The sequence below is a fragment of the Sipha flava genome, unplaced genomic scaffold (assembly GCF_003268045.1).
Source record: "Sipha flava isolate LNK unplaced genomic scaffold, YSA_version1 115_pilon_pilon, whole genome shotgun sequence".
NCBI lineage: Eukaryota > Metazoa > Arthropoda > Insecta > Hemiptera > Aphididae > Sipha > Sipha flava.
Window position 1 is genome coordinate 579,009 of NW_020271739.1, and position 24,711 is coordinate 603,719.

Sequence of the window (24,711 nt, forward strand, 5' to 3'; positions counted from 1 at the left end):
TAATAGTTATTTTGTTATTTATATTGTTTTATTAACCTTTTGTATAAGATGTTTTATAATAGTTTTTGTAATAAGTGTTGGGTGTGTTACGGGTACAGCAGGTGTGATGTGTCAAATACCTCATTGGCTGAAAATGATTTAAATAGACTGGGCTGGTCTATTAAATTTTCCAATAATTAAATTTTATGCTAGTATTGAGCTTATAAAATCTCATAGGAATTTTTGAACACGGCTAATTTTCAAAAAAAGATTTTCGAGTAAAGGGTTATTATTACTTTTATTACTATTATTTTTATTATTATCAACAATTGATCAAATAGGTAATGTTTGGTCGAAAAAAAGAAATCACAAATTTAATTCGATTTACAGGAATTGTAACTATATTTAGTTGAAAAGAGAAAAAATCGGAATTTGAAATTTAAAATAAATTATTTTTAAACTTCGTACTATCCGTTTTACCACACCCCGCCAGTATACTCGTTGAATATTAGTAGTCGATGTTCTTATATCGAAAAATTGCTTTATTTTTGTTTTCGTCGGAAAAATAGTTTACCAACTCTTTAGCCAAATCGTCTGCAGTACTTGATTGCACGCGATTAGCTGGTGTCGGAATTATTTGATTCGTATTCAGTCGATGTGTTGTGCCGCCGCCTCAATGGCTTTACCCCGCCGTCACATTTCATGGCAAATTTCCACTCCAAAATCAAGGCTTCTTTCGGCGTTATCTGCAACAATTTAGAATAAAAAATGAAAGAAAAGTGATACTACAGATTTTCTGTACGTTGGATTAAAAGTATGCATGGAGGAAGTTTATAGAAAACTAATACTTACATTCCTACATTTATACTATAACTATGCACATGTACGAAATTAATTTATTCCCATATCATTCTCTTTGTAATATATTTACCTACTTCTTGGTCGTGTCGCTTTAATTTATTTTTCTATACGTTATTGAAAGCCATACAAATTAACGGTTCTGAGTGATTCTCGTAACAATATATTCTAATAAAAGCATCGAGTTTTTTTTTTTTAATATAATCGCGTCTTAAAACGTATCGCACAATTATATGGTTTTAAGGTATCGCAAAATTTAAAACATGTTTTTTTCCAATTCATTTTTTCAGAATAGTAAAAAAACTTTGTAAGTACCAAAAAAATGTTTGAATTCTCAAATTCGAATGCGTATGCATCTAATATTGAAGCAGGTTTATCACATGAAAAAATTTATCAAGTAATATTGTAAAAAGAAAAATATAATTTTCAAATCTATAAGTTCTTTAGTGCTTTATTCAAATTAAATGTATATTATCGTTACAAAAAACTATACTTATTTATAACTCGTACATTGATTCGCTAATTGTGTATTATTTGTACCATTCACTGTTATTTCATTCTGTTTTCATTATTACTTTATTATTAGTTTGAAACGATGAAATACAAGTATCACCCGTTCATTCGGGCACTTTGACACTTACCTCTTCCTCGATGGCCACCTTTCGTATGTTCCACAAAAATTCCAAAATGGAAAACACGAAGGCTATTAGACAGCCAAGAACGAGTACCACGAAAACGCCACCAATTTTGGTAAACCCGAGTTCTTCGCTTTCCTCTTCTTCCTGCGGAAGGAAATTCATATTATGTCATCGGCTATCGTAACGTTGTTTCGTCAATAAATATATGTATATCAGTTATTATAGAGAGAGACTCACCTCGCATTTATTAACTCCTTTCCACCATTTGTCTTTCAGTTCTCGCATGAATCCGGATTCTTGCAGTCTCAACACCGATTCGCTGATCAGAGTCCGGTAAGGCGAATCTTATATAAAAAAAAATTAAAAAAATTAGTAAAATATTTGCAATTAATAACACGAAATAATTTACGATATAATTTTTTTTTCTTAAAGACTTAAAAATCGCATCGTACCCGTTGCAAATAGTTTCTACAAGTTTTTCAAATTAATTTTTATCTACTTAGGAGTGTTAATTTACAATTTCCCGACGAAAAATATAAAACACATTAATATATTAATACATTTTATGAATAAGTAGAAACAACTGGTTTACACTTACGTAACTTTAAGTAGTATAATATAAGACATATTTCAACATTTTTTTTATTATTGTTATTATTTAAAAACGTGATGAGATCATTGAGAGTTAGGGTTATAAAGTTATAACTTAATATTATATTACAGGATAATATATAGTAAACGGATACATACATGAAATTTTACGTAACGCAAATATGGTGTTAAATTGCATACACTTGTGCCGTCACACAATGTTTACTCAAATTGTTTTTTTAAGTGTTGTCTAATGAAATATTATAACAGAGATGTCTACTATAAAACACTAGTAAAATGAAATGCTTTTATGTTTTTTAATAGTTCCAAGATTTCTTGGATTTATATAATCCATATTTTTTTCCCTCATAATATTATATCCATGTTTTTAGTAATGTGCTGAACATTCGGACCCATTGCATCTTCAGTGTGCGTGTTCACGGTGTCGCTGTCGAGAGCGTTCAAATAGCTTTACTTGTATTTATACTAAACGACTCCTTTCTTGTTATATATTTCTTTCTCTCTTTCTGTTTTACTATATGTCTTAGTGATGGACTCGCCCACCGTTTCTTTGTTCGCTACTCATCTCGATTATATGCAATTTAAAGTTAAGTCATCTCTTCACTTTCTGTGCGTTTTATTCTTCCGATTCCACATTTAAAATATTTGTTCTTTTTCGTTGTGGTAACTATCATGCATATTGACAATGTTTCTTTAATATAATTATTTTTCTTACTTTGGAAATAATGAATAGAATATTTAAAGAATAAATAATTCTTGTGAATTATTGATTTTTGTAAATTATTTTCAATCAAATCTATCTTTTGCTGTTGAACAGCAGCACTAAGAAAAGGTTGGAAATACACCCCGAACATGGAACTTGAAATTTCAGAAATCGTCTGTAGGCATAAATGTATCCAAATATATGTTATTACGTGTCATAATTTATTGGAGAGTTACCCGTTTTCGCCAAAATAATATTGGCCTTTTCCGCCAAAAACGAAAAAGGTACGATTCCCGTTAACACTAAAAAAAAGTTAGGAAACTATTAGTTTTAATTTTTAAGTAGTATGGAATACATGTTGTGGTATGTTTAAAAGACAATGACATTTGTAATGTATATGTTACGGCTAGTATCAGAAGGATGGCTAATATTAAGATTAGCCGGCTAATCTTAAGTTTCGACAATGCTTTTGGCTAATGTCAAAATTTCGGACTTCAGCCATCAAAAACAAATGGATAATCTTAACACTAGCCAATAAAACCAACATTATCCAACCGTTATTGGCTAATGACTAAATAACATTAACCATTGGTAGATTAAAAATTTAAAACTATTTACAATATTTTGAAATTGTAATTTTTAATGAATATTGATATGTTGGGTAGTTGTATAGAGGTGAGCCATGCACGTGGTAAGTAAAATATTTTCAATAATATAAATATTGTACACAGTTGTGTGCATTTTGATAATATTTTAATACTGATATTGATTGCAAAATTCATATGCATGCAGTTACATACAAATGTGTGTGCTCGATAGAAACAGTCCGTAATAATCTACCATAATTACCGACTCAAGTTTATAAATAGTTAAGATACCAGCTTGTAGTACTTTGTAGGTACATCTTGTTTTCAAGCCTGGGAGTTACTAAGTTAAAAGTTAAGTTAAATTAACTTATTAATTTAACTTATTTTATTACTAATAAATTAACTTAACTCATTTCCTTACAAATTAACTTGGAATAACGTATTTTTTTTTCGTTTATCGCAATTAAGTTAATTTTAATTTTCAAGACCAGAAAAATATTTTTGTAGAATATCGCATTCGATAATAAGTTATAATATAAAAATAAAAATGTCAAAGAATTTTTAGATGAGACCATAATATTTATTTCAGTATTAACTATTGATAGGGGTCTCACCGTTCTCGGGAAAAGTATTCAACCGTCTTCAGGCTATTGAGTAAAAATAGTCATGCAACCCATGAATTACATTAATGTAATTACCACTGTCATGAAAAGTGGCTGTAAATTTATAATAAAAATAGGTACACATTATTATTGACTAAATAATTCTTAATAATAATTGTACTCTATTATTATTAAAACTATTCCATAATCTATGATATTATTAAATATTATTGAAAAAGAGAAGAAATGAAAGAATTTTTGTATGACTTATACCGTTTAATTATTTGTATGTTTAATGTTATTTAGACATTAGCCATATGCATCTGGATAATGTTAAATATTATCGAATAAAGTCCGAAATTTAGATATTAGCCAAACACAGTGGCTAAACTTGTGATTAGCCGGCTAAAAATGGTTAGCCATACTCCTAATACTATCCGAAACATATACACCGATAATCTTCAATAACAAAAGGAAGCATACACTGTATTCTAATTTATTTATAATTCGCACACAATAGTTATTTGATATATGTTAAATTCTTATATTTCGATTCAGTATCTGTTCTGTTTGTTACCAGACTAACAACACTTAATACCGTTCTTAAAATGGAATTTTTTGTAAGCAAAAGAGGTAAAAAGATGTTGCTTTTTGATGGTTTTAAATATGTTTTTGGTTATATGTCACGAACAAATGTAAATCAGTGGAGATACATTGTATTTCACGAAAAATTGTCGGGCCAATATTTATTGAAAAAGATAAAGTAATACTTGAAACGAAAGGTACGTTTTCTATCTGCGAGCAATATATATATATTTATTTAATTATTTATTTATTTACACAAAATTAAATTAATTTATTATTTTTTATAGGTTATCATGGAGACAATTGTTAAGTTAAAAATTAGCAACTACATGTAAGTGGAATTATCTACTTTTATTAAAATGTATAATGATAAGAATATATAACAATTGTACATGGTTCCCAAATAGTAGTTGGCGGAAACATTTTTTCACAAAAATAAATTTTGGCGGAAATGAGAATCATACCTTTTTCGTTTTTGGTGGAAAAGGACTATGCGTGAATTAGGGAACCGGATTTTTGGCGGAAACGGGACATGCCCATTTTATTGTGTTAATAAATGTATATGTTTATGTGTATAGTTATTAAGTAACAGATAATAATTATAAAAAAAATAACTAAAAAAATTATAAGATAAAACCAAAGTTATATAATATGATAACAATTAAAATTGAATCACACATTTATATTTTATCCTTAGCACACAGTATTTATTGTAAGTTATAGTTTTAGGATTATTTCCAAATTTTTAAATTTTTTTTAAAATGTATCTTATTAAGGACTTCCAGGGGGGGGGGGTTGTTGTACAAGGTTCCAATCGTAACTCATTTGAAACATTGACGACAGTTCAACGGTTTTGTTTGACACGCGTACGAAGTTATAGCAATTTACGATTCGAAACTCGAGGGCCGGGATTTTAAATCGGAACCGATTTCTCGTATCGTGTGATCCAACTTCACTGAACTTCTTTCAAAAGGGACTACATCAGCACTCATTCTTACAAGTTCTAAGCGTCGGGGTACTCAAGTAAGGTGATGGTGGTACCGTCCTACGTGTACGATTTTTCGGTGGAAAACGTTCGAACGCGCAACGTCGAAATATAAAATATAAATATTATATTTAATATACATATTTAATATAAATATATAAATATAAAATATAAATACTCACTCATCGGCATCGCTATGCCGTATCCCTTCGAGTCCAACGTGTTGCCGATTTGCATCAGGTTGCAGTTGCGTTCTGTCTGGTACTCAATGCTGGAAGATTCCATCAGGAACGCGTACCGGCCCTTGCCCTTCAGCACTCGGTCCACGCCTTCCTGGTTACTTTTTGTGAACACCGTCGGGTTGGACGATTCCATCACGCTCCACATTCTCTGGTACAGGCTCAGGTTCGACTTCTACGCACGGCGACCCGGTATACGTTAATATTATGCGGTGGGGGCGGGGGGTAAATGTTTAACGTGTCAATTTTCCGTGGAACGCATAGTTTGCACGGAATTCTCGTTGACGTCCTAGGCCCGTTTCACGCACGACGGTTTTCCCGAACGGACGTTGTTTTCGAGCACGACGGTTTTTTGTCCCGTAAGACGCGTCGGCTTTCAACACGAATCGAAAACGCACTGTTGCCACGTGGCTTTTTTTATCGTCACGACAATCGTGTTTACTAGTCACGTCCGATTAACGAGTGCATACTTCTCCCCGAGCATTTTTCGTTCCGTTTCTATATCTGTAAAGGTCTTGAGATTTCAATCTCATACGACAGGTTTACATTGCGCAGCAGGAATTAACATTTAATATTCATTAATTTTTATTACGAGAAAAAGCGATAACGAGCTACTTTGATGATGGGCGGGCGGTGGATGAACGAAATGCGTCTTTTGCGGAAGCGTGCTCTAATTCACGTTGACTACTGATAAGGGCGTAAGAAAAAAAATTAGCCCCCGCGTGAAAGCCGCAGTTGCTTTCATGCATTTACTGCTAAATTAAGACCCGTAGGGACGAAACTGTCATGCGTGAAACGGGCCTTGACGTGGTTGTTTTGGGAGTATTGCTTGAATAGTTTCATTACAAACGATTCTTGTCCATGGACGGTTTTCACGCAAAAAATTGTCGTACATAAACATATTTCATGCGAACTATTTTCCGCGAACAATTGATGTTTTTTTTTTTTTTTTTTCAATAAATTCGTGTATTTTCAAAACTATCTACGGTGACAAAGAAAGTATTTCATTAGAAATGTTTTTTATTATCTAAAACATCGTATCACCAACTTTGACCGTCCGCGTGATGATGGGTTTTTTCGCAAGTTCTATCTCGAGCATCGGATCGCGGTGAAGCATGGCTGAACGCGAACGAATACAATCCATGCGCGACACAGTGACGTACCTATGGTGAGGAGGGCAACAGGGGCATTCCCCCCCCCGAGAAGTTTTTTGATGCAAATTAATTGTTTAGCTTAAATAATGTAAATTATAAATATTTTTAATTTTCACTAATTTTATTCGTGTTTGATTTCTTATTTTTACTTATCAATGTAATATAAATTATCAATATTCGACCGAATTGGGATTAGGAGTGATGGTCACATATAGTCACTATTTTATAATGTGGTTACCTATCATTGATATCAACATGAGTTTTAAGTATCTATTAATAATTTATAATAAAGTTTCAGATTATATTATAATTATAAAAATGTTGCAATTAATTTATGCCCCCCCCCCTCAAAAATGTTTCACAGGTACGCCACAGACGCGACAGAGAGCAATACGCGTGTTTCGAAATCGTCCGATAAATTCAACAACGGATAGGGGGAGGGGTTTGATATTGTTTATATCGTGCTCGGACTTGTTTTTTTGAAGTCCGTACGCTGATGGAAACGGCTTGAAAAAAGGCAATACAAACGAGGTACAGCGGACGAGAATATACGATCAGTCTAAACACGGACGTGTGTAAAATTTTTACTAACAGATTTGGTCAACAAAAATGCCTTGAGAGATTAGTGATATGACCAGGGCTCGGAGATTATAGCACTAAATAATTGGTAAATATGTAGAACGTATTAAATATTGTTGATGACAACATCGTGTCCCGTGGGGCCTAAAATTGCGCTGTGTACTGCGATTCATCTGCTACTCATCGCACTGTTCTAACCAATGCAGACAGCTCCTGTAGGCGTTATTTGATGAAGACTTATTTGTTGGTCCCTACTTAAAATGTATTTTTAGAAATTGTTGCGCGTACATAATTCCTCTTTCTTCAAAAATTCTATAAAACAACAATTAGCCCTGAAATCCTTCGAAAGCTTCTGAACAAAATAATTAATACGTTTCAATTAGTCAATAGCTCAACGCTGTACATAAATAAAAAATAAGATCGTGCTTTACATTCTTTTTCAGACCACGAACCTCGTGCGTCAGAGTACACTTTGTTATTAAAAATTTCAGTATGTTATAATATAAAGATAATAAGAATAATATGTTAAATGTGGCCGTTGTGTTCGTTAAGAACTGCAATTAGACTTCTAGCACCCCGAATCGGAAATATTTGACTGATCGGTGCAATGCGAGCACAATTATTTTACTATTTATTTTTACCAGCGTGATATTCATACCATTGGCATTATCTATCGTTCCCGCGAGGGGTTGATCTCGTGATACGGCCATAGCCAATACGCCCGTGTGGATTCATCCGGAAATATTACTACTTGCCCGACCAGTGGCGTATCCAGGATTCATTTAACGGGGGTGATTTAAAATTTAATCAATTCATGGTAATTGGGAGGCTCTGCCCCCCCCCCCCCCCGTACTACATTAATAAATACCATGTATTTATAAAATGATTAAATTAAGACAGTATATGTAAAATCTACAAGTTGTATACAACGTTTATTCAAATTATACTGTAAGTAAGTTTACAATTTGGTGAAACCTAACCATAACCTAATCTAACCTAAACATAAAATACGGTCGATGTGGGGTGTTCTAACACCTACACCCTCCTAAATACGCCCCTACGCCAGACATCGGTCGACGATACTGCTGGCTAGATATCTGTCGGACGATTTCGGAACGCAGCTGTATTACTGACCGATAATAGTTGTACCAAACTCACAAAAACGAGTAAACACCGTCATCATAATATATCGCATACATGGGCGTCCATTGGGGGGGAAGGGGGAAATTTCCTCTCTGTGACTTTTCCGTGTATTTTATACATTTACGCATAAAATATTATAGTTATTCATTTACATTGAATATATAAATGATTTATTTTGTTACCCAATCTTATCTCTCATGGACATTACCACGGGAGAACGAATTCCGGAAATCATTGATACTAATTATAAAGCTATCGATAACGATCAACGAGAGGCAGAGAGGCACCGATCACACTTGTCTCCTCTGGATTTTTGATGACAGACGCCCTTGATCGTATATATTACTCGGACGGTGCTCGGGTAAAAGGGATGTGTACATTTTAACGATTTTTTTTTATTTTATCTGTTTATTCTACGTTTTTGTAGATAAATATCGATATATTACACATTAGTCGATAAATAAAAAAATAAAAAATTGTAGCACAATTTTTTCATAAAACTTCAGACCAGCATCAGACCTGAAAAAAAGCGGCCGTGGACCCTTCCTCGTAACAGCCGTACTGGATGTCCGAGTCCTTGGACAGGTCGTCGACGTTCTTGATGGGCGTGTCCAGACGTCCGCTGGTAATGGACGCGGTCAGGTTGGCGGTGTACGACGAGGTCATGATCAGCGCGAAAAACCACCACATCCCTGCGACTAAACGCGTGGACACCGCCCTACACACAGCACAGCAATCACGATACCAAAACGGTGTGCGCATATCATAATCATCGTTGTTAATATTGTTATTATTCGTTATTGACGATCGATTGTTTGTTATTGTTAATCAGTGATTAATCAGTGGTATCCATAAACACGTGTAATGATTTCAACACACGGTACAAACGTTATGCTGAGTCCACTGCGTTAGCAGTCACGTGTGCAGACGATATTATCCTGAGGCGTGTACATCTGCGAACATTTTACGGTTTCGAAAATGTAAGACGATAAGGTTTCGTCACACCGATAATCGCATACTGGTGTGTAAATGACGATGTGTAATCGATGGGTTGCAATAAGAATTATTTCTACTGCAGTTTGAGGTCAAGCGATAGATCCTCGTCAGCCCTAAGTCTTCTCGTAAACAGGCTCATCGGTGGCCTGGCACATTGTTTGCAGAACAGATTGCTGGAATCGAAAACGAGCGAAGGGGGGCAGAGGACGCGGAAGAACTTTGAAATCGATTAGATCCGACGGGGATGCGTGTTGTTCACTTGGAGATCGCTGAGAATCGTGGTCTGAAGGTGCTTTCAGATAATGATGATAAGTTAACGCCTGATTACGCTGTTGATTAATAGTATATTGCAATATTTACTTGCATATGTAAATTTGTAGTTTATCGGATCATGCTAAAAAGTAAATCATATTAAATGACCGTTGGTCTTAACGTTACATATTATGTACGGCAATAATCGTTTCTCAATAGCTAGATATTTATAACAAGTTAATTCAAAGTTTGGATAGTTTGATAATAATGAAGTACTAAAAATCATTGAGCGAAACTTCTGATGGATATCGATCACGGTAAACGAGAGAGTCGGGCGGAGGATTCCTTGTTATAGCCTCCCCATCGACCATCCTGTAAATGGACAACCCTTGGGTAAATTGTCTAACGGTATTGTACCTGCTACGAACATGGAACCGGCGCAGCTACAGACCATACAGGTGTGTAACACAAAAGCTTTAGATGATAAAATACACAGTTTTAGTAGGTGTAAATACAGTCAACTCTCGATAATTCGAAGTTGACGGGACTGTTGAAAAATTTCGAATTACCGAGAGTTCGAACTATTGAGTAGTTCGAAAAAAACGAGAGAGCAAAAAAAAAAAAAAATCGAATTACTGAGTTAAGAAAAAAATTTTGTTTTTTATTGTTATAATTATTAATTATTTCAGCAAATTAGGTGGTATTAGTTATTATTGTTTTTAAAATGTAAATTTTAACTATGTAATAATTATACTATGTAAATTAAATTATTATTATAAAAAAATATTATTTTTTGAAGAAATCTGTAATGATTATCTTTTTCATTAAATTTAGTTTCATTTTTTCAACAGTAGTTTTTGAATTTGACGCAATCATCACAAGAACTTTACAACTGACCAAACGAAACTAAAATAAAACTACAATCGGCTGACAGCTATCGAAGAGATAAATTACGATTAGTGATGATTAAGAAATAAAACGATAAAGTTCTTACAATATTAATTCTATACCTAGTTATCGAAAATAATATGCTAAATTTCTACACGATTGTATAGTAAATTATTAACAAAAAGATTATAAGGATACTGTTAAATAAATTTGCTGAATATACTTTGAATTGTCAAGCGTTGAACGGATGATACTTCGAATTGTCACGTGTTAGTTGCAAGTTTTCTCAAAATTTAATTTCGAATTACCGAGTGTACTTAAATGCATTGTTTTTATTCGAATGCTGCGTGATTTTCAAAGGACCAAGCGTTTTCTTTGAATTACTGAAGGTTTCGAATTATCGAAGGTTTGGATTGTCGAGAATCGACTGTATCTGTGTTATCATATAGAATATATTAGATTGTTCGATTATTATTCACTACTATGCCGATTGTAGTCATAAGTGTCCGGGTGAAAATGTCCAGGTTTTGTTCATAGAAAAGAGTTTTCTGTCGAACGGCGTATTTAGATGTCGAAACAATGTTTTTTTAACCATAAGTATATATTTTACTGTTGATTATATTCAATCAATGCTTCTATTATAAAATCACTAATCATTTATGCCGAATGATATCTAAAAAAAATTCCACTCTACATAAATATACCGTAGTATATATATGCACATGTTATATTAATGCAATCGAAAACTTATAGTACGTATGAATACGAGCAGCAGTGAATGCGATTCGTGCGTCGTTAATTATGTTCGGTTACAGTGTTAGTTAAACATTAGATCTCAAGACTGTAGTATTGATGTAGACGTTTCGTACCGGGCGCGTCTTTTACCTCTGTAGTCAATGCAGTGTTAGCTGGATGGGGCGGGTGAGCGAGTCAACGACTTATAATAATACGTATAGAAATTACCACGATGTTTTCTTTTTTTATTTCATTTCCGACACCCCCGGGGGACCAGTAAATCTATTATAACAGTCCCGGTGTTCGAGTACTACGTGTGCGTTACGAATCGGTGAGCATCGAAAACCACACGTGATGCACAAATCATACGGTTTGCGATCGAATGGATATAGGCGCAACTAGGGTAAAAAATCTGGGAGGCTACAGCCCTCCTACCGAAGCTTAAAATAACCTGTAGATTATCCCTACTCTTATATACCATGTTAATATATTTTAGATTCTGAGCCAAGTTGGATTTACTGCAATGTGTACTGCCTTGTATAACACAGAATATTTATGGGGGGGGGGCTAAGCCCTTCCTAATTGCGCCTATGTGAATGGATCGTTGGCAATCGTCGCCATATTCGCGTTTTCCCGTTTCATGTTCAGACCCACCACCGGGGAACCGCAGTCGGATCGATCAGTGGAAAAGACGCGCCCGTTCCACCGAGTTAACGGCAAACTCAATCAGGGGCGGGTTTTATTACTCATCAAGGAAATGGCTAATAGAGGTTCAAGGATTTTGTTAGTAGTTTTTAAATCTATGTACAATTTTAAATTACAGGATATGTTTTTGAGTCCCTCATAAGTAAGTCATTTTTTTCACAGTAGTGACAAATTTTAAATAGCTACATTAATGGTATTGATTTTAATCTGAAACCATTTGAAAAATATACGTATACACGTATAATCAACAACAAAAATGAGCTCATTTATTTATAAAGAAATATATAAAACCGGTACCATTTCGTCAACGACGATTGACGATATTTTATAATAATTATCAATGTATCGTAATACTTAGCTTTATAAAATAGTTAGCTTAGTCCCAAGCTAACAATGCCCCCTTAGCCATCCTCCTTGAACCCGCCCCTGAACTCAATTCGGTTAAGTGCGCCTGCACCGTACTACACAGAAGATAGGTGCACGCGGTCGGGTTCGCGTTGCCTTACTGAGGAGATATATCGGAACCCTGTTGCAACATGGTGCCGCAACTGAACCAAATCAGATTAGCCACGTTAAGCCTAGTCTCAAGCTCGTTGTTACCGTCTTTCCACGGCTGCGGGTCGTGCCACTCGTTGGGTGTGATTCTGCAAAAACAATCAACGCTGATCATAGACGAGAAGACACGTTCAAACAAATGCCCGCCGGTCCCGTTCCGGTGTGGGCGATACACTGCCGTCGCCGCCGCCGTCGCCATTGCCATGTACCCCGTGCCCAGGGTCCGTGTGTGCATTTCACGGGTATTACGTAGTGCGCAACGTATACAGTCCGAGCGTTTTAGGCGGGTACGCATTTTCGCGGCGCGATGGTTCTTGGACGGTGTGTTCATCTCATGTTCACCGGCGTATTGTGCGAAAAGTATTTACCGAAACAAGAAAACCGAAAAAACTTACGCTATACTGAATACATTTTTCGTAACCCGAAGAGCTCGGGAGAGGGGAGTATTAAATTAATATTTTTTCGTCCGAACGGGGTTAGCGCGAGAAACGGGATAATCGGAATGTCGAAGAGTTGTGCGACCGTGGTAAGCATATAGAGTTTTAGGTATAGCGGTAAGTTTCCGGTGTCATTACGTCCATTGGCATCGGTATTTTCACATTGAGCAGATATGACACGTTTTTTTTCCCACGGAACAAGGGATTTCGCCGCCGTTGCGGTTTGCGACGCACATCATTGTCATAGTTGTACGTGTGGCGTACTGAAGTGAATCAGTATTCGGTTAGGATTCACGAGAACAATAACATGCGAATGTGGACAGGAGTCGCAGTGACTCGGCGCGTCTACGCGACAGCAAGTCGACGTTAAAGAAAACGCGCATCGCATGATCACATGTCATAAGTATACCGTTTTCCCTAAGCAGACTCATGCAGAGCACAGAGAACAGATCTCGATGGCACAATGAACACAACAAGTGTACTGGTACACGGCCAAGAACCATCGCGTTACATTTTATACGCTCATCGTGTGGACGTGAAAACGAGAATATTATAACGCACGCATTACATATTATGTATTATATAATTTTTTTTTTTTTAATTTGCCTTGTTCGCACATTACAGCAAAACATTATTATATTATTATACACGGTTATGTACAGCGTGTGACGACAAAAACTCGTGAAAGCTGATGGAATAAACATACACGCAAGCACAACAAACACGTTCACACACACGCACATCACACGACAGCTCAAAGTCCGGACGTGTTAGATGAAAATACCGAATAAATGGAATAAATCGAAAGTTTACGGGAATGAAATGTGTAAGGAAATGTCGAGAAGAGTTTTATTTTATTTTTACTCTTCGACCACTCGACCGAACGTTGACCTGTCAAGATGTTACCGCCAGTGCCGGATTTAGGGGGAGGGGGCTAAAAAGTCCTCTAAAACTAAAATCTAAAATTTAAATCGTCTGTTTCGTTATATATATTTTTTTTGTTTTTCGTGCTCTTTTTTTTATTTTTATTTTTATTCATTCAATAACTTTTAATAATACATTATTCAATAGAAATACGCGTCTAGAAGTACGTCCGAAAGTGATGCACAAAAACGAAAACAAAAAAAAATTATACTAAGCCTCTGATTGGTATTTGCACCCCGGGTCCCCCGAGACTTAGATCCGGCGCTGGTCACCGTGTTTTGTGTTACAACACCGTACACGTGTACAACGTTGGTTGTAAAACGCAAACGACAGTCACAGTCACGTGCGGTGTGTTAGGTCCACTCACTTGGGCAGTATTTCGCATCCGGCGCACAGGACGGAACCGATGGAAAACCACAGGCAATTGAGCAGCGTCATCGAGTTCTCCAGCGTGTCGTCCCCGGGCTTGATCGGGTGCGGAATCTCCCATTCGAACGGTGTCATCCTGAAAACATTTCCACAACGGTGTGTGCAGACCAACGCGCGGTTCGTGTCCTTCGGGCCGCGTCCCGCCACGCGTTTCGGGCAGCCGTCACGGGTCGTCGGCCGACCAGGGTTTTTATACGTGTCGTAGTACATCGCGTCGTCCAAGCGTTCGACCACGCGGTATCGTGTGCGACAGTGGCGTGGCGAATGGGCCGATCGAGAGGCGGGGCTCGGTTCCTCTCGGTTGCGTTCAGTTTCGTGACAATCACGGGTGTAGGCGAACAACGCGCACGCAAAATTATGTTTTAATATTGTTCGACGTAAGCGGAATCAGTGGCGCAACTACGGGCGTGTTAGAGGGCGCTAAAGCACCCTCGAATTAATTTAAAGCGCCCCCATACTGCGTTCCATCGTGAACTAAAAATACCTAAAGCTTGTGGCATTGTTCCAGATCAAATATCGAACGCATTCGCAACTATTGAAGGAAAATCACGTTTAACACTTTAAATAATAATACAAAAATATGTGTAATATTTCATCATCGTTGTGGTACATCGAATGTAACAATGGTGTAATCTAAACATTGGCAGTACGTAATGTTGTGGGTTCGTAACGTGGCTACCCCAAGATCCGAACTCGGGTTGCGCCACTGAGTGGAAGCTAGTGTCCATGGGCGCCCGTAAAAAAATTATCAGGGGGGGCATAATTAAATCAAACACCAAAAGTATATTAAAAAATGTATTCTTAGCGAACAATAAAATATGTCAGAATTTTATACACTTAAGTCGTTATTAAATAAAAACCAAAGTCTTCGCAGTTGTTCAATTGCAAACCTTGTTCAATTACTGTTCAATTAATTTTTTCCAAGGGATCAAATGCCCGTCTTGCCACCCCCCTTCTGGGCATCCTTGCTAGTGTCCAGCATGGCTATTAGTTGGTGACAATAAGCCGATACATACGTGCTACACATTCAACATGGTGTTTATCGCTGTGGTCTCTTGTGCGTTGTTAGTTATTATGTTTTAGGTACTTGGTTTTGATTTTCATGAGCAGTTATCATTCAGCAGGGTCGTCTCCTTAGCAGGCGGGTTGTAGAACGCCGATGGGTATCGAAAAATAAACTTGCCTCCAAAAGTATTCGAGTTCGTCACGCCACTGACGCGTAACAGGGTGACCGGCGCGATAGTTGTATATATACAATTGTATAGTGACAACACGTGTGTGTGTGTGTATGTGTGTTCAAAATCTATAGGACGTATTTACACGCGGGGTGTTAGTTTCTCTACGGAAATACTAGTGCGTGTACCCGCCGGTGTTATGCGGAAAAATAAAACTCAAATCAAATCAACCCGCGCCTAAATCGACGACTATCAAGCGAAACAATAATATTTATTTACACACGCGTAAACCACGTATATAACAATAATAATAATAATAATAATTATAGTATTGTAAAGTTATTTGTACGAGGCAGCAACAGAGCAGCTCTCAACGACTCGGGAATCGGGTGACAACACGGGGTGGTCATCGTCGTGTAGTTATACATCTGGAGGGGGGGGGTGCGTACGTGTTTGTGCGGGACAGAAAGACCGAGCGCACCCGACGGTAGGACTTCAACCTGTGCCCGTTTCGATTCGATCGTCATGCGCTGAACAAAATCATAGTTTTTGAAACGTTTCGTGCGACGACCATAATGAAGTGGTATTGCGAATGCATAATGCGATTGCACCGCGGTCGTCTGATTGCAATGCGTTCGGTGACGATTGTCAGCCGTTCTGCCCCGTACCACGTTCGTTGGCCCTCCGTGGACTTGAGATCGTCCCGAGGAGAAAGGTCGGGTAGCGCATTGTGTTTTCCGAACGAAACGGTAAACTTCGTTATCCGTTTGCATCACTGTTAAACGTGTACCATACGTCCGTAACGATCGGTTTGTCGATTTGATGACAAATGTAAGATTGACAGATAAATTGATAGGCAGTGCTTAACTTGGCAAAATTAAAGAAGGGGGACTCTGTTTACTTTAAAGAAAAATAGCGTCTCCAAGACTTGTTAAGCGTTATAATTATAACATAGGGGGACGCTAAAATGTTTGAAAATTATTTGAGGTATTCCATGTCCCTGCGTCTCCCCTCAAGTCAAGCACTGTTGATAGGTTTACGGTAATGTTTGGCAACCAATCGATGATTGACAAATCGACGCTTTGGAAGTATCGACTGATAAACAGGTTGACGCGTATTTAGACACGTGTGCGGAGTAATTAAACCAACGCGACAATCTCGCTGTTCTAGAATTTAAAATCTACTCAGTTTGTGCGCATTTAGACGGGTTTCAGCTTTATTTAAAATTAACATTTTTCTTGTGTTTTGATTGTTAAAAATCGTATTCGATTCGGATAAAAAGTTTCTAACGAATTTTATAGAAATTAATGAAAAATATGTGGAAGATTAAGAATGATCATAATAAAAATAAATACTTAAGAAATGTAGGATTAGATGAATTAATTTTCTTTTTCTTTTTGTCTTTTGTTCATCATCATCCAAATCTTCTATGCACGAAAAGAGTCCGATAGTGATTAAAAATTTTTTTTTCCTTTGGTCGACATACTTTACACTTATTACTTAACGATTAGCTATACTTTAAGACGGTCAACGGCACAAAGAAATAACTAAACGTATCACCAAATGTGTGCAGTCCACGACAAATCGAATATCACCAGATATCAAACTTGGCATTCGTCCTAAAATGTATAAGTTGATAAACGAGTCGAAAATTTGGTAGTTCCGTGTATGGTGAACAGTCAGATAAATTAGTCGTTGAACAAATCGACACAAACCGATCGTTACGCGTATGGTACGCTATTTGACCAACGCGTGCCCGATAACCTTTTAGCGCGATCCATGTGGTGATTACGGTGCGCTAGATTTTTCTTCTTCGGGACGATCGACGGTCGGTAGGTGTCACCCAACAACCGTTTCCCGAGAAGTTCAAAGTTGCGCCGACGCGGTACGGATCGGTCGGTCGCGAATCAGATACGTTTACGCTTTTCCGGCAGCGGCAGCGGCGAACGGGACCCTGTTCCGTGACCCCGGAGCACGTGTTCGGTCCGCGCGACCTACCTGGCCAACATGAACAAGAACAGCGAGACGCCCAGGTACGCGGTGGCCGTGTACATCCACACACTGAACGACAACGGGTTCAGGAACCAGAACAGCTGCGGCTTCTTCTTCTCCGGTTTCGCGTACAGTATGCTGATGCCCAGCGTCATGAACGGCGTCGTGAAGTCCACCGCGGTCCGCCGGTCGAACGTGATGGTCAGATCGCAAATGGCCAGATCGGCTCGCTGAAAAGAGTATGGAGAGAAAAGAAAACGGAACAAAAATTAAAATTACGTAAAAAGAACAACGTGATGCGTGATCACGGACACGACGCCACGAGGGTGACGACCACCTAGACACGGGTTTTATCACTCACAAAGGGAGAGGTTAATGAAGGTTCAAGAATTTAGTTTTTTTTTAAATCTAAATACAATTTTAAATTACAGATTATGTTTTTAAGTCCCTCATAAGTAAGTCTTTTTTTTTTAACAATAATGACAAATTATATATTGAATTATATTTGGATTGAATTTAATAATTTTGAGGGGCCCATATAAAATATTTCCACCTCCTGACTCAGTTTAGATATTTTTGCTTCGGATTAACGTTTCGACGTTTAGTTTTTAACATAAATCACGCATGGAATATTATAATACGATGCAAACGGTTAACGTATGCATTTTGATCTTTCTGCTTCATACCACGTCCCGTATGCGTATACTTGTAGCTGAATCGCGAACGTATAGGTGACATAAAAGCTCACCATTGACTGTAGCTCCCCGATCATACCATTCCACTTTCCGGTTTTAAGGTTCTGAGAGCCGTAATCTTCGTTGGTAGTGAACTTGAACTTGAACCCATTGTACTTGGCCATCTCGGCGACCAGTTCGTACGCGAACCCTTCGAAACATTCCTCGTCTTCGTCGATTCCCTTTTCCGTCGCATTGCATTTCATCAAATACGGCTGAACCTGCAGTACATTACATATATTACTGGTTTCGCATAAAACGATATAATTTTATTTAGCACCGCGGGCATTGCAACGTCCAACGGCGTACTCAGCATTTCGAAGGGGCTAACGGGAAAGCGAATACACTTCAGTTAACAGAAAATCGTAATAAATTAATTTTTTACGTTTGATCTGTAAAACGCACGATACGTACTGTATAAAGTTAATATACTGAGAACTAGAAGTCATAATGTTTGATACGGTTTGAGTGTACATGTTAAACCTTTGCTATCGAATTGTTCTGATCAGTTTTTACTATTTTCGTTGCGCCTACGCGGCAATATTACTATCAATGGTTTGTACACGTTGTATGGTAGGTGTGGTTAGATCGGTAAAGCCAAACATGATCGCATCGTTATCAGTCAACTATGCATGTTAAGTTCGGGCAAGTTACTCGGGGATTTTTCTTCGGTTTCGGTAAACTTATCCGCACGCAATAAACAAACAACGTGTAGAGCATGTCCTTGGACTTGAGACGACAAACGCTATGTCACCGGACCGTACATTATGCTCACCAGTTTTCCGACGACGACGAACGTCTTGTTAGTGATCGACTGCGCGATTTCGGAGTATATCTCCGATACTGACCGGGTCAGCGTCATCCCCTCCGACGGGTCCCAGGAGCCCAAACGGTGCTTCTTGCTCTCGTGCACCTTGACCACGTCCACTTTGAAGTAGTTCCTGTTACCCGTCACGCCGTCGAATCGCATTTTCCCGGTCAGTCCGTTCAACTCCATCTGGGATTCATATGAAAAAAAAAATCAATAAAATACTTTAGCCGGAGAAAAAACAACCGATCGAGATCGGCTCGGGACACTAGTGATCATACCACTCTCATGTAGTTGATAAGGCTGTACCCGTGCACCCACGGTTTAATATCATCGCACGAGATCCTCGTCGGGCCCATTGTTTGCGTAGCCACCAAACCGTGAAGCGAAGCGGCGAAAAAGTTGACCGCGTCGTATATCAACGCTGTTTTCGTCTGCGTTTACGAGCAAAAAAAATAAAAAACACAATCATTGAACACAATATTATTATATATTTATACAGCCACGGTGGTTAGGTAAAACCAATACCGTTTAGATTCATTTCAGTTATACCGTAAGCCTTCTAATATATCTGTATTTCTATTAGGTACTTACCGATCATTATACAATAACTAAGTATTATTTTAAGTATATAATTAATTTATTAAAAATTATTAAACATTTCTTATAGTATCAACGTAAATGAAATATAAAATATTAAAAAATCAAAACAAAATAAAATAAAATATAAAAAATTATTCATACATTTTATTATACTTTATTATTTTAAGATTATTAAAACTATTAACCACAAAACAGTTTTGTTTTTATTTTACTTTATATTTTACTTATTAAAATATATTGTTACATATACTCTTATGTTATGATTTTTGGCCGCATACCAGAACCATAGGGCCGTTGTAATATTATACGTAAACAACAGTGTTGGTTTCTAGTGTAGTGGTCTGCAACTTTTAGACTCGTAATTCGCTTTTGGCGTCCGGAATTTTTTTTACGACCCAATTTAGACTTGACGAGCAAAAAATAAAGTTTGCTCTTACAAATGTATGCATAGATACTGGTTGAATAAAAATGTTACGATATTTTTATATAATTTAATTATTATTGCTATTTTTTGAATGTTGAAAGGTAAGTGTACGACCCTACTGTGAAAATCACATTACCTACAAGTTGAAAATCGTGTTCACAATTATTTTAAAAAATCATTGGTACGCGTGTATGCCCTGAAGCATTCGTAATACAAACATAAATTGTTGATTTATTTTAATCAATTATGTATGCATAAACATAAATAGTTGTAATTTTAAAGTTACAACCCAAACCCTTTTCCTGATTCCTGATTCCAACGGGCACTATCGCTGATAGCCTGGTAACTACAATCCTATCTTTTCTGTCAAGTTTCGATTCCCAATACTAAGTGTAAAGCACTCTTAACATTTCTGCACTACATTGCTTGTATTATACCTTTGTATTTTTCGACTATTTTGAATAATAAACAATTTCATTCGTCTTAACCTAATCTCCACGTCTAATTATCTGTGCACAAAAAAAGGATTAATTATTCGCGGTCCGGCACTTGGTGTATGCCTCGAAAAAAATCGATAGGAACATCATTATTTCTAAACAAATGCACTACGGGCGTGCAATCGTCATCGCCGTGTACTTATAGTGTGATATATCATAGTTCTTACTTTCAACGTGTTCGGCGTCAAAACACTGATCCTACCGTTTTTCTGTTCGTTGAACACTATTTCGTCGACGGCGTTTCTGACGTGCTGACTTTCCGGATCGATCAATCGGATTAACGTTATGTTGGCCATCGACTTGTGGAACTCTTCGAAAGTTAACGTGTGAGCATCCTGAAACGATTGAGAGCAGACGTGGTGATGATAAAAAAAGTGCCGGAAATATGGTAATCATTTCTCCACCCGCCTACCAGATTCGTGATGACGAAGCTCTGGTAATCTCCCATGAAATGCACTTCGTCCGCTTGCTCCAGTATGTGCACGATGTGCTCGATCCCGTAGTCCAAAATGATGTGTTTTTCCCCAAACGACTTTAATTCCTTGAACATCGGTCTGCAGATGATTATCGGGTTAGTTTTACTTTTTTAATTTTTTTTTTTTATTGGATTCCGATGGAAGCAATTATTCTTCGAAAAGGTATGGTCGATTTACCGAAAATCTTCCACTGGTGACATCTGAATGATTCTGATCGCTTTTCCTGGTGCCCTTTGCCCGTAATCGAAGTGCATCAACAGGTCTTTGAGTCGGATCAGACTCATCGGGCTCTCGTAGATGACCGTAAACGACTCCCAGTCCATGTCGAGTATAATGTCTCGTATGGCCTGTAACGCGCGCACCCACCATGGTTCAATCAACTGGATTTGGGTTATTGTAAAACATAGCAGTGTTCGAAGTACATTTATTTATCAATGCTATGATTTCAAATCTAAAATTTGAAAGTGCATTTTTTTGCATATTTCATAGATTTTGCAAGAAAGTCCTAATTTTCTCCTTTTATGTGCTTATTTTAACAAATGAAGGGCTTCGGGGAAAAAGTACAAAAAAGTAAAAAAAAAAAAAGAAAGAATCTGATAATTATATTATCTTATCATTTTGTTTAAAAAGTTAAATTTAATTTTTTTTTATTGCTTTTATAAAAAGTTGCTTGTACTACCACAGTAAATATTTTTGAATCATTTCTTACTTTACCCCTTAATTTTATGAGTTCTGAAACTTTATAACTGCATTAGTAAATAGTTTAGGATTATTGACTGTTATCTTTTTTCTCCGTAGCCCTTCAAATCTATATGAATTTCAACCGATTGAAAAAATATTAATGCAATCATATGTACCGGATATACTTATGATTGCATTAATATTTTACGTAAGTTATACTAAATAATAATTATTAACATTAAATGCATATTTTTAGATTTTTGATGTATATTTTAGCGTTTAATATTGTGTTTTTAAGTGCTACAAGTGGCAGTGGCGTATTCAGGATTCATTTAACGGGGGTGTTTCAAAATGTAATAGACTTATGGTAAGTGGGAGGCTCTGCCCCCCTCCTATATTACCGTGTATTTATATAAATTATTATATTAAGACAGCGTAAGTAAAATCGACTATTTTGTATACAACATTTATTCAAATTATACTGTAAGTTTGCAATTTGATGAAATACCATAGAATATGGTCGATGGGGGGGTGTTCTAACACCCATATCACCCTCCCCCCCTAAATATGAATCTGACAAGTGGCGAACCCCGGTAATCGATATCACAGTCGACTGTTGTCGCCGCGGGCTTACTTGCCTTGGACAACAGCGACGGGTCCGGATAGAGATTGACAGCGTACTCGTCGGGTGGCCGGTCGGACGTTTTCCAGTGCGTCTCGATGAACGGTATCTGCGCGCGGCTGCTCATCGACCGGATCACGTTCTCTATTTCTTCGTCGTCCGTGCCGCCGATGAACGCAGCGATGCCCAGCTTCATGGATTCGCAAACTACACGCCGCAGCACATCACGTGCCGAACAAACAAGAAATAATTTAATCTTTTTCGATCACCGATTATGCAGATATTGTCTCGGACAGTATATATATACATACGGTCGGTAAGGAAACGGAACAAGCATATTTTATCGACTGAATTAACGGATAACAGAAGAAAAATTCTCGGGGAAAAAAAAAACATTTACACGGAAAGGAATCAATGGATTGGTCGCGTAAATGGCGGACACAATGAGATATGGTGGAGTTGTTAGATTGACTGCGAAAGTGTGTATAGAAAAAAAAAACCAATAGAGGAAAGCCGATACATTTAATAAATGATTAAGGACCAAGGATGCGTACTAGGAGTTTAAGGGAAAGGAGAGAGTAACAGAGAAGAACGGACAATTGCGGGTAACCAATCGTAAGATTGAGCACGAAAAAAAAAAAATATGGAGAGACTAGAATGGTGGTCTGCGGCGTTACCGAAGCAGTCGAGTTAATATTAATTTTCATTGAACACTCCTGTTGTCATCATACCCATTTAGGAGTTAATTAACTACAATCGGACCTAACGCTTTTTACCGTGATCAACAGATCGGGAAACGATTTCTTTGTGCATTATGTATTCGTTCACATCGTGTCCGATGAATACGCATTACCGGTACTATTATCATCGCGTATAGTATAAAATCTTACCGATACGCGTCACGTTGTACATGTCGTTGACGACGTACTCGGACCTTTGGACGATTTTGTTCTTGGGCAACACCGTGTCCATGATGTTCACGATTCTCGTGCTCACGTTGTACGCCAGCTGATTGACGGAATCGTCGTTCTCGTGGAACAGCGCGACTGCAACGCAAAACATACGAAACACGGTTTTTTATCATATTTCTCTTTGTACGTTTTAGTTTATTTGTTTATTTTCCCCCCCCCCCCCCCCCCCGTATTCTCCTAAACGGTTTTAACGAGCGGCGCGCACTGCGCAGTCAACGCGTTTAGGGCGCGAACTGACCGATTTTCACGACTTTGCTGGCTGGCCCGGGTTGGTTGACCGTCGTCGTCGGTGAGATCTCGTCGTCGCCGGTGACCGCCGCCGCCGCGGTCGCCAGCAGCAGCGTGACGGTTACGAACGTACGGTCGCACGTCATTTCCTCTGCGGCAGTCGGAAGCACACTGAAGTGAAAAATAATCTCTTCCTCCTACACTCCAGCGAAAAAGCCAGGGACACGCGAGGCGATAATTTTAGACGTCCGTCGCCGCGAACGAGTGCACTCGCACACACTTTTATATATACACTTGTACGCACACTTATATATACCATTCATACACATGCTTGTACACACACATACACACACACGCACACACGCACACAAATGCGCACGATTCTATTTCCTATTCATTAGAGATACTCTAAGTTTTGACGGTTCTCGGGCACCGGTCCAACGGTCATGCGCACCGCCGTCGAGTTTCGGATTAAAATAATAGCCGTTCATCGAGTACGTTGTGATCGTTGCGTACATTATTGGCTATCTAAACCGAAGATTATTCACGAAATCGGAAAACGCTTTAATATTATTTTATTCAATAAACACAGCATGCCATAATATTATTATAATTATTCTAGTACATTTATAATGTGGTTGTACGTGAGACCAGTGGCGTACATACGGAGGGGGGGGGTCCCGGGTTCAAAACCCCCCCCAGGGCCAAAAAAGAAAAAGAAGAAAATTGTTTTATTATTGATGACGTGTAATATATTCGTAGTTTCATTATTACGCTTTGAACATAAAATATACAACTATACAAATATTATGATAATTAAATAATTATATTGATAGGTGTTTGAAAAGTTTTGTTAACTATGCTGTTTTTATATTCCAATAGCTATTAATTTACTGTAATGTAAAATTAAACTGT

General features: G+C 37.5%; 1 protein-coding gene across 3 annotated transcripts; it reads right to left on the reverse strand.

Annotated features, from left to right (window-relative positions):
• Positions 1–503: 503 nt before the first annotated feature.
• On the reverse strand, positions 504–24,508 carry LOC112691950 (glutamate receptor ionotropic, kainate 2-like). Of its 3 annotated transcripts, XM_025566433.1 has the most exons (17): positions 23,807–24,508; positions 23,488–23,643; positions 22,614–22,804; positions 21,472–21,641; positions 21,231–21,372; positions 20,986–21,153; positions 19,576–19,728; positions 19,262–19,483; positions 18,501–18,707; positions 17,759–17,982; positions 14,524–14,661; positions 12,747–12,884; positions 9,184–9,382; positions 5,732–5,963; positions 1,713–1,819; positions 1,479–1,619; positions 504–725 (listed from the first exon to the last, which is right to left on the reverse strand). In XM_025566433.1, exons 1-17 carry the CDS (start codon positions 23,940–23,942, stop codon positions 597–599), a joined length of 2,853 nt encoding a protein of 950 aa, XP_025422218.1. In that variant the 5' UTR covers positions 23,943–24,508; the 3' UTR covers positions 504–596. The 3 variants fall into 3 exon arrangements, with proteins under 3 accessions (XP_025422218.1, XP_025422232.1, XP_025422226.1); XM_025566447.1 differs by lacking the exon at positions 12,747–12,884; XM_025566441.1 differs by lacking the exon at positions 14,524–14,661 and having other exon boundaries at positions 23,807–24,507.
• Between the last annotated feature and the right edge of the window lie 203 nt (positions 24,509–24,711).